Genomic DNA, 16355 nt, shown 5'->3' with positions numbered 1-16355 from the left:
TTCTCCGACTCGTCCGCTTGAAATACCATTTCCGACACCGGTATCCCACCCAAATCTTCCTCGGTGAAGACCAAAGCAAAGAATTCATTCAGTCTCTCCGCTACGTCTTTGTCTTCCTTGATCGCCCCTTTTACCCCTCGGTCATCCAGCGGCCCAACCGATTCTTTTGCCGGCTTCCTGCTTTTAATATACCGAAAAATATTTTTACTATGTTTTTTTGCCTCTAATGCTATCTTTTTTTCGTAATCCCTCTTGGCCTTCTTTATCTGCGCCTTGCATTTGCTTTGACACTCCTTATGCTGCTGCTTGTTATTTTCAGACTGTTCCTTCTTCCATTTTCTGAAGGCGTTTCTTTTAGCCCTAATAGCTTCCTTCACCTCACTTTTCAACCAGACTGGCTGTCTTTTGGAGTTCCGTCTTTCTTTTCTAATTCGCGGAATATGTATGGTCTGGGCCTCCAGGATGGTATTTTTGAACAGCGTCCACGCTGTTGCCTCAAACTTTCCTCACAACATTAAAAAAAAAAAAAAAAAGTCGCATTGCGCTTTGGCGCTGCGATCCCAGAAAAAAGGTTTTCGTCTGATTGTGCAGCGTGACCGGAGCTCGGAGACTCGGTCTGGTGAGGTAAGAGCATTTTGTAGGTCCTTCGGGGAGGGCCCGCGTTCGGGACGATTTTGGCGCGAATCTGCCATTTTGAATTCCGCCACTTTCGGCGATGGCTGCTGAGAAAGTTAAGCGCTGTTCCGTTTGTGGCAAGCGCAAATCTGCAGCAGGGCTCTGTTAGGCGTGCTTTTCAGACGGTAGAGCCGGCCCGAGCATAGCGAGCAATGTTCCTTCCTGCTCCGTGGAGCTGGCAGCGGGCGCCATTTTGGAGCAGCGTGGCGCGACCCCCGCTGAGGTGGAGGGGTTTGAGCCTAGAGGGGCGCCTCGTGTAGAGGCTAATAAAAGAGCTGTTTCCCCCGGACTGGAACCAGGAGGCCAGGGTGATCCATTTTCCCCTGAATTTGTTTTATTGCTGCATAATGCACACATGTTAAAAAGCAGCTCTTCTGCAGGGGTCCCCTGCGGCCCTGCTTTCTGTATCCCCTCCAGTGGAGTCTGGCCTTGGATTACCGTCAGGCGCGTTTTCCCCTGACAGATGGCCGCAAGACAAGCGCAGAAGGGTGGATTCCCCTTCAGAGGCGCACCCCCCCCCCCCCGTGGTCGGGATGTGAGGACTCTGAGGGGTCTGGCAGGCCTTCGTGGTCTGCCTAGCCAGTAGAAGGTGCAGGATTGCCACCGGATCCAGATGATCCTTCCGCGGTGAGGATTTTCCACCGCGATGAGCTGCCAGCTCTTATTACTGATGCCTTGCAGGTCCTCTCTATAGAAGACTCTGGGATTACTGAGACCTCCTCCGGTAATCAGAGGATGGCAAGTACTAAGAAGCCTGCTTGAGCCTTTCCTTTGCATGACTCCATCCAAGAGCTTATCACGGCTCAATGGGCTGACCCCGAGGGGCCTTTGAAAGTCGCCAGGGCTATGGGGTAATTATACCCTCTAAGTGAGGAACATTTGGCGCGCCTAGCAGTGCCTAAAGTGGATGCCCTAGTCACGGCCGTGACAAAGAAAACTACCCTTCCAGTGGAAGGAGGAGTTGCCCTGAAGGACATGCAGGACTGTCGCCTGGAATCAGCTATGAAATGGTCCTTTGAAATTTCAGCCCTATCCTTACGGGCGTCTGCATGCAGCTGCTACGCTGCCCGAGCCTGCCTCGCTTGGTTACAACAGGCAGTGGAACAGCCCAGAGATGAAGTGGAGCCCCTTACGGAGGTGGCACCGTGGATGGAGTCGGCCTTGTCTTTTTTGGCTGACACCCTTTATGATGTGATCAGAGCTTCGGCTAAACAGATGGCTGTAGCATTGGCGGCTCGCCGTCTTCTGTGGCTACGGCATTGGGCAGCTGACATGGCCTCTAAGCAAAGGTTGGTGAAGTTGCCCTTTCAAGGCCTTCACCTGTTTGGTGAGGAGTTGAAGAAAATTGTAAAAGGCCTGGGGGATGCCAAACCCCAGCGCTTACCCGAGGATAGGCCGCGGCCTTCTTCCAAGGGTCGGGCGGTTCCCTCCTCTTACAGACCTCGCTTCCGTGAAGCTAGAAGGTACCGCCCGAGGTGTTCTGCTGGGTTCACTTCGTGTGGCCATTTTCAGCAGAGGAACTCCTTTCGCTCGGACAAACGTTCCGCAACAGCAGGCTCAAGACCTGAAGTTCAAGGGCGACCCTCTCGATGGTGCGCCGGCCCCCTCCTCGATTCCTGTGATAGGAGGACGACTTTCCCTCTTTCTCGAGGAGTGGGCCAAGATTACCTCAGATCAGTGGGTCTTGGACCTGATCAGAGAAGGCTACAGTATAGAATTCAATGCCTCGATAAGAGACGTGTTTGTGGAGTCCCGATGCGGTTCTGCTGCCAAACGGGCGGCGGTAGAGGAGACCTTACAAGGCTTGATTCACATAGGGGCGGTTTCCCCCTTGCCTCCCGCCAAATACGGCTCTGGCCGTTACTCCATTTACTTCGTGGTGCCACGAAAAGGAGGGTCTTTTCGGCCTATCCTAGACTTAAAAGAAGTCAACAAGTCTCTGAACGTGCGGCATTTTCACATGGAAACCCTGCGCTCCGTCATAGCGGCGGTACAGCCAGTACAGTTTCTCATGTCTCTGAACCTGAAAGAAGCTTACTTGCACATACCAATTTGGCCCCCGCACCAGAGGTTTCTGCGTTTTGCGGTGATGGGAAAACATTTCCAGTTTTGTGCCTTGTCTTTTGGCCTCGCCACAGCTCCCCGAACCTTCTCCAAGGTAATGGTGGTAGTAGCTGCTTTTCTCAGGCGAGAGGGTATCCGGGTTCACCCGTACCTAGACGACTGGCTCATCAGAGCAGACTCTGCAGAAGAGAGTCATCAGGTTACAGCCAGTGGTCTCAGTACTGCAATCTCTGGGCTGGGTTGTCAATATAGCCAAAAGTCACCTGACCCCCTCTCAATCTCTAGAATATTTGGGGGTCTGGTTCGACACAGCCTCGGGGATGGTCTTCCTACCCGAGCTAAGGCGGTGCAAGCTTCAGAACCAGGTCCGTCTGCTCCTGAGGATGCCTCGCCCGCGACCTTGGGACATAGTCCAGCTGTTGGGGTCGATGACGGCCACTTTGGAAATGGTGCCTTGGGCAAGAGCGCACCTGAGACCTCTGCAATGTTCCCTGCTTCAACGGTGGTCTCCTGTATCTCAAGATTATCAGTGCAGACTCACGTGGCTCTCTGCGGCCCGGCTCAGTATGGAGTGGTGGCTCTCAGACAACATGCTGCGGCGAGGAATGCCGCTAGCGCTCCCCAATTGGTGCCTGGTGGTAACAGATGCCAGCCTGAAGGGCTGGGGTGCACATTGCCGGGGAAGGCATGCCCAGGGTCTTTGGACACCCGAGGAGTCGGAGTGGTCCATCAATCGCTTGGAGTTGAAAGCGATTTTTCAGGCGCTTCTGGCCTTTCAATTGACCCTGGAAGGATTGGCTGTCAGAGTTCTGTCGGACAACACGACAACAGTGGCCTACATAAATCGCCAAGGAGGCACTCGGTGCATTGCACTAGCAGCGCAGGCCGCGCAGATTTGCCACTGGGCCAAGCTTCATCTGCAGTTTCTGTCAGCAGCTCATATTGTAGGTCAGAGCAACGTGCAAGCCAATTATCTGAGCAGGAATCAAATCGACCCAGCGGAATGGGAACTTGCAGACAAAGTATTCCTGCAGATATGTGCCAAATTCGGAAAGCCCGTAATGGATCTTATGGCGTCAAGCACAAATGCCAAAGTCCCGTGCTTCTACAGCAGACGGAGAGATCCTCGCTCAGCAGGGTTGGATGCTTTGGCTCAACCCTGGCTTCAGGGCCTCCTGTATGTGTTCCCTCCATGGCCCTTGATAGGGCGAGTACTGCGGATTCGGCTCCACCAAGGAGAGGTGGTTCTCATTGCCCCGGATTGGCCCAGGAGGCCATGGTATGCGGACCTCCGGCGGATGCTGGTAGAGGATCCCCTGCTGTTATCTCTGGTACCACACCTGTTGTTACAGGGCCCAGTGACCATGGAGGACGCCTGCCGCTTTTGTCTTAAGGCATGGCTATTGAGAGGGCGCAATTGAGAGACAAGGGATATTCCAGTAAAGTCATTTCAACTCTCCTACAGGCCCGCACGCGTTCCACTTCCGTATCTTATGCCAGGATGTGGTGCCAATTTGAGGCTTGGTGCGCTTCTAAAGCGATCACACCCATGCGGGCTTCTGTCTCGCCGATACTTGACTTCTTGCAGGATGGTTTACAAAAAGGCTTGGCCTATAATTCCCTGCGTGTTCAAGTGGCAGCCTTAGCATGTTTTTGAGGGAAGATCGCTGGCCTCTCTCTGGCTGCTTGCCCGGATGTGACACGGTTTCTTAGAGGGGTGCTTTTGCTCCGTCCTCCCGTGCGGGCCCCCTGTCCGGCATGGAACCTGGGGTTAGTTTTAAAGGCCCTTCAGTGTTCGCCCTTCGAGCCGCTTAGGCGAGCTTCGGAGAAGGATGTGACCTTAAAGACGGTGTTTTTGGTGGCCGTGACATCGGCGAGACGGGTATCTGAGCTCCAGGCGCTGTCCTGTCGAGACCCATTTCTGCAATTCTCAGAGTCTGGAGTAATGGTACGTACGGTGCCTTCCTTCATGCCTAAGGTGGTTTCAGTGTTTCACCTAAACCAGCCTATTTTCCTGCCCTCCTTTTCTAAAGAGGAGTTTCCAGAAGCCTATGGGCAGTTGCACCTTCTGGATGTGCGAAGGGCTCTGTTGCAATATCTGCGCATGTCAAATACCTTCAGGACCTCTGACCATCTTTTTGTTCTTTTGTCAGGTCCGCGCAGAGGATCTCCAGCGTGTAAGGCCACTATAGCCCATTGGCTCAAAGAAGCTATCTTTTCAGCATATCTGTTATCTGTCTGGCCTCCGCCTGAAGCTTTTAAGGCACATTCCGCAAGCGATTTCCTCTTCTTGGGCTGAAACTGGAGCACCCTCTCTTCAAGAGATATGTAGTGCAGCTACTTGGGCTTCAAAGCTCTCTTTTGTCCGACATTACAGGCTGGATGTGTCTGCCAGGAGATATGCGCATTTTGGAGCACAAGTGCTGGCGCGTGGTGTGGTTTGTTCCCACCCTATCTAGGGATTGCTTTGATACATCCCACTTGTAATGGATTCATCTGCTTGATGACAAGGAAGGGAAAATTAGGTTCTTACCTTGGTAATTTTCTTTCCTTTAGTCATAGCAGATGAATCCATGAGCCCTTTCTCTGGTTCATTGTGTGATTCATGTTACTTTTATGTTCAGTTTTTCCTGTAGATATGTTCCCTCATTGGGAGAAGTTGGAAAGCAGCCTTCAGGATTTCTGTTCTGTTACAGGAGGATGAGTTCATTCCCTTCAGGAGGATGAGTTCATTCCCTCCTTTGAGTTATAGCTCCAGTTTTGGGGCAGTCATCCGCTGTGAGGAAAGTTCATGTTGTTATGCTTTGCGGTGTTACACTGCTTTGGAAGCTTCAAATACTGAAGAGGCAGATGGAGCTAGCTGGCCATGAGGCACTATGGTTTTTCAGTGCTCTCTATCTCCCCCTGCTGGTTGATGGACACAACCCACTCGTAATGGATTCATCTGCTATGATTAAAGGAAAGAAAATTACCAAGGTAAGAACCTAATTGTCCCATAAATGTTAGTACACTTCTCAGGCTGCTAGCTTAATCAAATCTATTCTATGCTTGTTAATGAGCTAGTGTGGTTTTACTCTTCGTGCAACAATTACACCTTTTTAGAGTGGTAAAGGAGGAAAAGACCTCAGAAGCTCAGCCTGTGGAATTATCAATGTACCACAGTAGCTGGGCGAACCTCCTCATAGGTCTGAAAAACCTCCTGTGCTGGTTTAGCTTTTTTTTTTTTATAAATTTTATAGATTTTATGGATATTTTTCGGAATTTTTGTTACGTGTTTCTCTTTCTGCTGTTTTTCAACAAGGAAAGGCACTTATCTGAGAACGTTGCTGCTGTCACGGTGAGCTCAACAGAGCACTTCCGTTTCACTCTAGGCTTCTTCGGGAGCTACATCCGTGTTCGTTTCTCCTCAGAAAGTCCTAAACCCAAAAGAGTCAAAGAGTAAAAGTCAGGATTTCATGGACCATTCAGGTGGAAATATGTGATTGGCTCAGAGCTGAGGGCGTCGTTTATAAAAACGGATAGGGACCATTTTGTAGAGAGTTGTCATTAAGGAAGCTTGAGAACGAAGGCACACATACAAGGTAAAATAAAAACCATTAGTGAAAAAAACAAGTCCATGAAATCCTGACTTTTACTCTGACTCTCTTACGACTTTCTAAGGAGAAACGAACACGAATGTAGCTCCCGAAGGAGCCTAGAGTGAAACGGGAGCGCTCTGTTGAGCTCACCATGATGGCAGCAACATTCTCAGATAAGTGCCTTTCCTTGTTGAAAAACAATAGCAAGAGAAACACGTAAAATAACAAAAATTTCGAAAAATATCCATAAAATTTATAAAAAAAGCTAAACCAGCTCAGGAGGTTTTTCAGACCTATGAGGAGGTTCGCCCAGCTGCTGTGGTACATTGATAAGTCCACAGGCTGAGCTTCTGAGGTCTTTTCCTCCTTTACCACACTAAAAATAAATAAATGAAAAGGTGTAATTGTAACACGTAGAGTAAAACCACACTAGCTCATTAACAAGCATAGAATAGATTAAATAAATGTTAAAAAGAACAGGACCAAGAACTGATCCTTGCGGTATACCGTTTGTAACATCCCTTTCCTCAGAGTGATCTCTGTTTTACCACTACATTTGATTGCCTTCCACTCAACTGGTTCCTAACCCAGTCAGTCACTTTAGGGCTTATACCGAGGACAGTCGGTTTATTTATAAGTGATCTATGCGAAACTGTGTCAAAGGCTTTGCTGAAATCTAAGTATACCACATTTAGTGCTCTCCCTTGATCCAGCTCTCTAATAAGCCAGTATTGTGTGTAGTTAAGATATATAGCAGAACTAGAAAAGGTTCAGAGAAGGCCAACAGAAGTGGTCTCCCCCCCCCCCCCCCTCCCCCTTACTGGTAGCTGGGACAGTGGTCCATATCGTGTCAGATAATGCCACAAAAGTGTTTATGATGTCAAAACAAGAAGGGATCAAGAGTATGGAGAAGTTAACTTTCCTACACCAGTGGGCAGGGACCCATATAGTGGGATGTATACAATCCTCATTTAAGGTGTAAAAAATGTAAGTGGACTTCCTCAGTTTAAAATTTCAGCATTTGGGCAAATTGAAGCTGGGAATCAGAACATTTCAGAGGGTTGGGGACAGGTGGGGCCCTCTGAGAAGCACGGATGCAAAAGCTGCTGTTCTTTCAATCAAGGTAGTGGGACCTTTGCTTATGCTGCTGCTTGTTTTCTTCATTTAGATCTTTTTTCCTGTATTCTGAAATATGATCTTTTGGCTCTAATAATCTTTCACTTCTCCCTTTTAATCATTCTGGCTATTGTTTGCTCTTCTTTCCATATTTATTAATACATGGAATACGATCTGGGCTTCCAAAATTGTATTTTTAAACTATGTCCATGCCTGATTTTAAGTCCTAACCTTTGCAGCTGAGCCTTTCAAGTTTTGTTTTTTTGTTTTTTTAAGTATTTTCATAATTTTATCATAATTACCCTGTTGAAAATTAAATGAAGTCTACTGTATTCCAGTTAAGTTAGATTTGATCATGTTATGATCACTATTTCCCAGCGAACCCAACATCGTTACCTCTTGTACTAAATCCTGCATTCCACTACAGACTAGCTGCTCCTCATGTCAGTTCCTGAACCAGTTTCTCCACGAAGCAGTCATTTTTTAAGTCTAGGAATTTTACCTCTAGCACTCCCTGCTTAAAAAATAAAAAAGAGGCATTCATTCGTGAGTGGTAGCCATACAGGTTCCTGTTTTTTGGCTATTTCCTGGTATATGCAGCGTAGCGAGTGCCACTTTGTGGTGTTTTGCTCACTTGACTATCATTGCAGCTGCAGTAGTTGATGGGGCATGGATGCATTAAAAAGTGACCTTCTGCTGTTTGGGCAGATGCATATGGGATTGTTCCAGGGAGCATCGCAGACTATACTGGTGATGTCACTCATAGAATTCACGTTTCTCTACCTCTGCCATTGATTCTGAATAGTGTCCCTGACTAAAGAAAAGAACATGATCAGATAAGACATAATTTCTCCATTAGAATGGTAGTCTTTAGTTTAGTATTGGGCAGTAATAAAAATAAGAAACACTTTCTTCTTTATTCTAACTACTGTCTTTTAAAATAAAGGTTTCCTCCTACCTCGCCCCTGAAATCATATCCAAAGAAAGCTGTGTGTAGATCTGACCCACCTAAATTCCCAGGCTGGGAGGAAAATGAACCAGAACCTTCCCAAGAGCATATCCCAATGAAGTCCATCACAATGGTATGATTTTCTTTCTCATTTTTATTCCAAATAAATGTTTTTCCTATTCTTGAGTATCCTGTTTGAAATAAAAAAAATGATTTATTTTCCCCATGTGGCTATAATAGAGCAGTAGCATCCAGCTATCATTCCTGCCCCACTACTAAACCCACCATGGATGTTTTCAGTAAGTGCCTGGGGAGGTTGGTATGGCACCACGTTGAGGGGGCTGGAGAAATGGAATTCAGGTCAGGGTGGGGGGGGGGGGGATCATGGGTTTTGATGCAGTGGGCTGTGGTAACTACCTGCCAGTAGAACAAACACACTTGATGCGCTCTCTTAAGAGGGCATTAAGTGTACATGAACTATCAGCAGTCATGAGAGTTAACGTACAGTAAAGTACCATGTCTTAACTTTGTGTGTAGTGCACACCCATTTTCTGCCCTTAACCCACCAAATTCTGGCCCCATAGCATGACATACAGTTAGTGACCTACATGGAAAGCTAAGTGACTTTTTCCACAATTACTGGACATGTGTGAATTTTATAGTAGACTAGTGGTGTTTTGTTATTGAGTGTATTAGCACTGATATTGGGGAAAAGTCTGTGTGACAGACATCTACAAAACTTAAAAGTTGTTCTCACATGTGGGGGACATTGTTAAACTCTTTTGTAGTTTAGTGGAGGTTTTTTTTTTTTTTTTTGGACCAGTGATGGTATCAGTTCCAACCCAGGATGGAAAATTACCATTATAGAGTTGAGGGTTGGTGTCTACATGTTTTGATGTCTTTTTTTTTTTTTTTTTCTCCAGTATATTGGGGGGGGGGGGGGGGGGGGGGTAGTTTTGGTTGTTCACATTTCTGTCCCAACAGACTATCAGGCTTATTTTCAAAGCACTTTGGGAGGCTAAGTTCCATAGGTTTCTATGGAACTTTGGGAGGCTAAGTGCTTTGAAAATATGCCTCCTTGCAGCATAGTTCACCGAGCAACTGTTCTATGATTTTCGGGTCTAGTATTGCTAGGTTCCCATATGTGTTTGTCAGATACAACTTTAAATAAGCCATCAGTCCTTCCATAGATGAGAACTCTGGTATATTGACGGCAATGTGGTCCACTAGACAGCAGTTGATGGATTTGATAAGTTTATGGACATATGAAGACAGCTGCTTGGTAAGAACATGGTTATACATTTTTTTTTTTTTAATTCCAAACCCTATAACAATCCAGAAGTGCTTCCACTAGTGCTGGGGCATCCATTATGTAGCCTGCCTGAACCTGGGATGTAGCCCACTTGACACTTTTTATACAAACCTTTTAGCTAGTTAATAAGAAGGGAATCAAAGGGGGCAATACGGATTAAAAGGGGAAAGTGAATACAGATTAAGAACATGTTATTGGTAATTAGCAGCTTATTTTTACAAGTTTTCACCTGTGCCTTTTTTTTACCTGGAAAGTAAGAAAATTATTTTGAGTTGCTGTTTATAAATTTGACTTTCTAATTAGAGAGTAGTTTTTTTGTCTTTTATTTGTTTTTAGTCAAGGAGAGCATCTATATGTATTTTGTTTAAAAAGCATGGTTTAAGAAATTATGACTGGGAAAACATGACTGAAGTCACTAGTCTTTATGTTTTCCCAGAGACAGTCACAATTATGGATTTTTTAAAAAACTGATCAGTGTATACAGATATGCATGGTGTTTGAGTTTTTGGGAGTACTGGATTATTTCTATATATTATTTATTTTTAACTACATATGTATAGCTTTATTTCTAAGGCCCCCTTTTACAAAGCTGCGCGGCAATGTCGATACAGTCCATTCAGAATGAATGGGCTGTGTCTGCATTACCACACCGACAGCTGCTCGTGCAGCTTTGTAAAAGGGGGTCTTAGACTTTTATGACTCCCTGATGCAGGCAATATGTGCCAAAATATGACCATTTTGGTATGTTTTAATTTCACTTGTTCTTATAGCCTTATACAATTTACCTTTTACTGAAATTAGGACAATGTGATGAGTAGACGGGGCTTAGCTCACAAACGAGAAATGAATGTCTCAGGTTATTGAGAGAACATCACCTTAACAGGGAACATGACGGGCGTAGCCAGTATGGGGCCACGGGGGCCTGGGCCCCCATAGATTTACCCCTTGACCCCCCTGCCGACGACCCTCTCGACCCCCCCCCCCCCCCACCGCCGTCAACCCGTCAGCGCCTACCTTTGCTGGCGGGGGACCCCAACCCCCGCCAGCCGAGCCGAGGTCCTCTTCTTCCCAGTCCCGCGCAAGGCTTCGTTCTAGTCTGATGTCCTACACGTTGTACGTGCAGGATGTCAGACTCGCAGAAACAGTACAACGTGCAGGACATCAGACTAGAACGAAGCCTTGCACGGGATTGGGAAGAAGAGGATCTCGGCTCGGCTGGCGGGGGTTGGGGTCCCCCGCCAGCAAAGGTAGGTGATGGCGGGTGGAAGGGGGGGGGGCTAAAATGTGCCCCCTCACCTTGGGCTCTGGACCCCCCTCTCGCCGAAGTCTGGCTATGCCCCTGGAACATGAGCACAGAAATCAGCACCACCTTAAGTACAGGCAGATGCTGTAGTATTAATCAGCACTACAACTCCCATGCACATATGGGTTAGAGACACACTGCAAAGCAGAAGTACTGGAAAAGAGTGAGTTACAGGTTTCCCAGTTGGTGGTAAAAGGCAGGTTTCTCTCTAGAAGCAGGGGACCCGAGTTTGAATGGTGGGGACTCTTTCTGATAACCCAATTCAAGAAAAGCTGCACCTGTGACTAGAGTTCCTAATTAGGGAGGGCATGGAATTTGAGAAGGATAGCATTGCAGCATATAGGTTGCTCGGGATTACTTACTCTTATTTTTCCATTGCTAAGCTAGAATGAACACGATTGTGAAAAATGGGCTCACTTGCTTTAAAGAGGTGGGCCATTGATAGCTCAGATGATAAATGCTATCATGGATAATTTCAAACCTCAGCATTCTCTTGGTGCTGAAGGGGGATGCTTGAGGTAAGAGAGAAGACCTGTATGGTGTTTTCCCTGTTGTGGTTCAGAGAAAAACCCAACCCGGAATCCAGATAGAGATGTTTCAACTTGAAGTGTGGAAATCATCTAACGCAAGGATTTTCCCCTGTGGACTTTAGTGCACTGATTCAAATGAGATCATAATGCAGAATAAAGGGTAATGGCAGTACTTAGGCTGTGGCAAGGTTTGGAAAGTTCAGGGAGAAAATAACTTGTTGAAAACATGCATACTACCGAAGCAATGAAATAGTTGTGTGTGAAAGCCCTATCTCCAGTGTTTGGATCTCAGAAGATAGCAGAAGCATCTGAGGTTTGAAGAGGTGACTAAGACACTACCACAGATTCCTGGGATATCTCTATCTCCAGCAGTCAGTGGATGGTCTCTCACAAGCTCCTGGTCTCTTCTTTATTATAGCTCCTGTTCTGTGTGTCCAGTTCAGTAGAGCTTGGGGATGTTGAGATTAAGTGGTGCCTACTTTAAGGGGTATACCTGGTGGTGCCGTGTCCTGCCCACCCCCCTCCCCCCACCACTCCTCATTTCTCCTTCCATACAGACCTATAAAAAAAAAAGTTGTTTTGTTAGCATTTCTTACTGCTGTGAAGCTTTATATTGGAAGGGGTGTAACACCTTGTGCTGCCAGCACAGCCTTTGCAGAGAATCTGCCCATATCTGAGGTTTCCACTGTTTGGTTGAGTATAGCTTTAAATTTTGTTTCTCTGTTGGGCTGACTCGCAGTTCTGCTTTCCCTTTTGTTTTTATGGTGGCAGAGGCTGTTAAACGTTGCTATGGAAAGCACAGAGCAGCACCTGGACAGTGCTATCAGTGTTGTTCAGGGGTTGATTCATTGAATCCGGCTCTGTGGCAGTGGGGCCGTCGGGACCCCTGTAAGAGACTTCCTTGCTGCACTCTCCTTAGCTGTCCCTCGTAGATATGGTTTCTGTGCAGTCTACTGCAGCCATCTTGTATAGATGCAATTCTGCTCCTGTAGGTGAGGGATCTCTTTTGCAGGTTCAGTCAGCCATTCCTGCGATGGGGAACCAGTCCACAACATCCTTGGTGGGACTTAAGGCTTCCTCTGCGACTCGGGAGCCTTTTTCCACCCCAGGGTGTATTTTGTTCCTGCACCAAGCATATTTAATGAAGCACTCTCACTAGCCTTCTGGGACTCCAGTTTGCTACTCAGATGTTTTGGAGGGTGTTTCTGAAGTGGATGTTATGTCTCCTCCTTTTGCGCACTCAGGGGCATTTCAGCGGTTTCCCTATCTTCTATAGTTCTTGAGCCTCTTGAGGAGGAGGAGTTATCGAATAAAGAAGCTGATGACCCTACTGCAGTTAGTCTTCCAGATGGAGGAATTGCCATCTTTCATCACTAAGGCTCTAGAGATTTTTAATATTTCTTCCCTGACTCTCAGGCTTCCTCCTTCTCTTATCCCAAAATGGCTAGCACCAAAAAGCCACCTTTCCCAGTTCAAGAAGCTATGCAGGAACTGATTACAGCTCAGTGGTCCACTCCAGATGCCAGTCTTTGGGTGACTTGGTCTGTCTCCTGCCTTTACCCTATCTTTCAGGATGAGCTTGAGAAATTAAAATTACCTAAGGTGGACTCTTTGGTAGTCGCGGTTACAAAAAGAAAGTCACCCTTCCTGTGGAAGAGGGGATAGCTCTGAAAGATGTTCAAGACAGAAAATTTGTTTTTTAAAACTCTCCTTTGAAGACTCTTTAGCAGAAGTAATAGGAGGTCATTTATCCTGTTTTTACGAAGAGTGGGCCAAGATCACGTCAGACCAATGGGTTCTGGATGTAATCAGAGAAGGTTACAAGTTAGAATTCTAATCTGAAATCACAGATTTTTTTTTTCTTGGAGTCCCTGTGCAGAGCCTTGCTCAAAAGCAGGCCATTTGTTCTGGTCTTTCAGCCTTACAAGTGCTTGGGGCAGTGTTTCCAGTTCCCAGTCACAAGCAGGAACAGGGTCTGCTACTTCTTCTATTTTGTGGTTCCAAAGATAGGCGGATCTTATTACTTTGTTCTCGACCTCAAGAAAGTCAACCAGTTTCTCAAAGTGAGGCATTTCTGGATGTTAACCTTGTGCTCAATCATTGCAGCGGTGCAGCCTGGGGAGTTTCTCATTTCGTTGGATCTCAAGGAAGCCTACTTTGATATTCCAATCTGGCCCCCTCATCAGTGCATCCTCCACTGTTCTGGAGCATCAGTTTGTTTAGTGCCATGCCTTTCAGCCTCTGTTCATCCCTGTTTGGACTACTGGTTGATCCGGGCCGCCTCAGTCCAGGAGAGCCATTAGGTGACTTGCAGTTGCTTGGTTGGGTTACCAATCTTCCCAAGAGTTACTTAGAACCCACACAGAGTCTAGAGTACTTGGGAGGTAAGTTTGATGATACTTTAGCTCTATTGGATCACAGAAAGGTCAAGATTATGATGCTTAATGCAGCTCCCAAGTCCTCAGACATGGGATTATGTTCAGTTCCTGGGCTCCATGGCAACCACACTAGATGTGGTTCCATGGACCAGGGTCCACATGCATCCATTTCAGCAATCTCTCTTGTCTTGCTGGTCCCCACTGTCTCAAGACCTACAGTCTTCACCTTGCTTGGTCTCCTTAGGCGAAGTCCGGTATGTCGTGGTGGCTCCAATTGAGCAATCTCCTCAGAGGTGATCCACTAGCCTCTCCATTTTGGATAGTGATGGTCAGTGGTCATGGATTTGAGCTTAACAGGCTTGGGAGAGCATCGTCTCCTTCGCCATTCCGAAAACCTCTGGAACAAGATAGTGTTTCTCTGGCCAGTCAATCGATTGGAGCTGAAAGCAATTCACTTGGCTCTTCTGACCTTGGTCTGGAGGTCAAACCTGTCTGCTTCCTTTGTGACAAATGTGACTGCGGTGGCTTATATGAACAGACAAGGAGGCACTAAAGCACTTCGCTAGCAAAGGAGTCTTATCTATTGCTTCAATGGGCAGAAAAACACACATTTGCTCCAGCTGTCATCAGCGCGCATATTGCAGAATCCTTAAATATGCAGGCAGATTATCTCAGCAGGAACTCCTTGAAGTGGGAGCTATAGTTGGTAGTCTTCCAGCCAGTAATCCAGAGGAAGAGCACTCCGATTCTGGTTATCATGGCCACTCGTCAGACTGGCTTTTCAGCAGAAGGAGAGTATAGTTCAGAAGGCCTAGATGTTTTTCTCCAGCCTTGTCCGGAAGCGGGTCTTCTGTATGTCTTTCCACCATGATCAGCAGGGTGCTCCACAAAATTCTTCATCATTTGAGTCTCATGATACAGATTGCCCCGGATTGACCCAGGTGGCCGTGGTATACAGACCTGATTGGACTGCTAGTGGGTAAGTTGTTTTGGCTTCTGATTTCACTGGGGCTTCTTCATCAAGGACCCATTCGAATGGAAAATCTAGCCCACTTTGGTTTTACGGCCTGGCTCTTGAGAGGTTGAAGTTGAGGACGAAAGGTCACTCTGAGGTTAATACCATCCTGCTTCAGGCATGGAAACAATCTACTTTGGCTAGAGTCTGGATATTTTTTGAAACATGATGTTTGACTATTTCTCCCTTCCATTCTTTGGTACCTCAAATTTTTAGGTTTCTTACAAGATGGATTCAAGAAGGGTCCAGCCTTCAGTTCTCTCAGGGTTCAGGTAGCAGCCTTGGCTTGCTACTGGGTGGTTTGTTTTTTGAGAGGGGTCGACCATTTTGAAGCCACCTCTTTGCCTGGAATGGAATCTGAACTTGATGTTATGGTCCGTACAAAAGGCATCCTTTGAGCCTCTCAAGAAAACTTCTTTGAAAGACTTTACCCTGAAATCTGTTTTTCTGGTGACAATATTGTTGGTGCATAGGATATCTGAACTGCAGGCCTTATCCTTAGATAGTGCTGGGGATGCTACTGTACAGACCTGCCCACCCACACCTAAAGACACGCCTGCACCCCTCTCCAGTAGGCCTGCGCTTTGGGGCATGACCACCAGATGTGTCCCATAGTTCCCACTTCCCCACAGTTCCACCAGCAGCATTGTGACACCTGAGCAAACGTGGTGTAATCTGACCGGTGTCAGATACCATCTATAAAAAACCTTTATGGTGCTCTCTTACATAGTCACTGCTAAGGAAGACCTCAAAATCCCCTTCTCCAAAGTCAACCAATTGGTCTCCGATAAAGTAAACTGTAGCTCCTGCTCCCACCTCTTCCTATGTAAGAGGGACGGTTTAGCCCGTGTCACCTGATAGGCATACAGTAAGGCTATCAGTCCTCGCGTACTCCTCGAATCTACACACACCTCCTCCATTGGATGTATATCCCGCCTCAAACATCCTATATAAACCTGGCCTTTCAAAAAATGTTGCAGCTGCACATACGCATATCGGTCACCAGGCCGGAGCCCAATGTCATCCACCAAGGTCTCAAAGGGTACAATGTTCTCTCCCACATGCAGCTGCCCCAACAAGTCTAGTCCCAAATCTGCCCATCTGCAAAAAATATTATTTCCTATACCAGGCTCAAACAAAGGGTTATCTACTATTGTTGCCAGGCCTGACACTAGTGGCTGCCGGTCTGGGAACATTAGGTCCCAGTAGTAGAAGGTGGCCTGTACCGTAGGCGGGAACTTATCTTCCCTTCCCCTGTGTTTACCGGCAAGCCACATTAGATGTCCCAGTTTCCGAGAACCCACCAGGGCTTGCTCTATGTCTACCCACAGTTTATGATCCTCCTTCCTAAACCAGTCTACCACCGCTCTGGCCTGTGCTGCACAATAATACCAGAACAGGTTGGGCACCCCCAGCTCTCCCTCACGTTTACTTT

At 46.9% G+C, this 16355-nt stretch overlaps 1 protein-coding gene across 2 annotated transcripts in view; it reads left to right on the top strand.

Annotated features, from left to right (window-relative positions):
* The window catches only part of DEPDC1B (DEP domain containing 1B), a 163706-nt gene that overhangs the window by 20605 nt on the left and 126746 nt on the right, over positions 1 to 16355 (top strand). For both annotated transcript variants that reach the window (XM_030192280.1, XM_030192279.1), the window contains exon 3: positions 8380 to 8515. In XM_030192280.1, the coding sequence (XP_030048140.1) occupies positions 8380 to 8515 (136 nt within the window). The remainder of the gene's footprint in view (positions 1 to 8379; positions 8516 to 16355) is intronic.

The sequence above is a fragment of the Microcaecilia unicolor genome, chromosome 2, assembly GCF_901765095.1.
Source record: "Microcaecilia unicolor chromosome 2, aMicUni1.1, whole genome shotgun sequence".
Lineage (NCBI taxonomy): Eukaryota > Metazoa > Chordata > Amphibia > Gymnophiona > Siphonopidae > Microcaecilia > Microcaecilia unicolor.
Note: the sequence above shows the minus strand (reverse complement) of the source record. Positions and strands in the feature narration are given on the sequence as shown.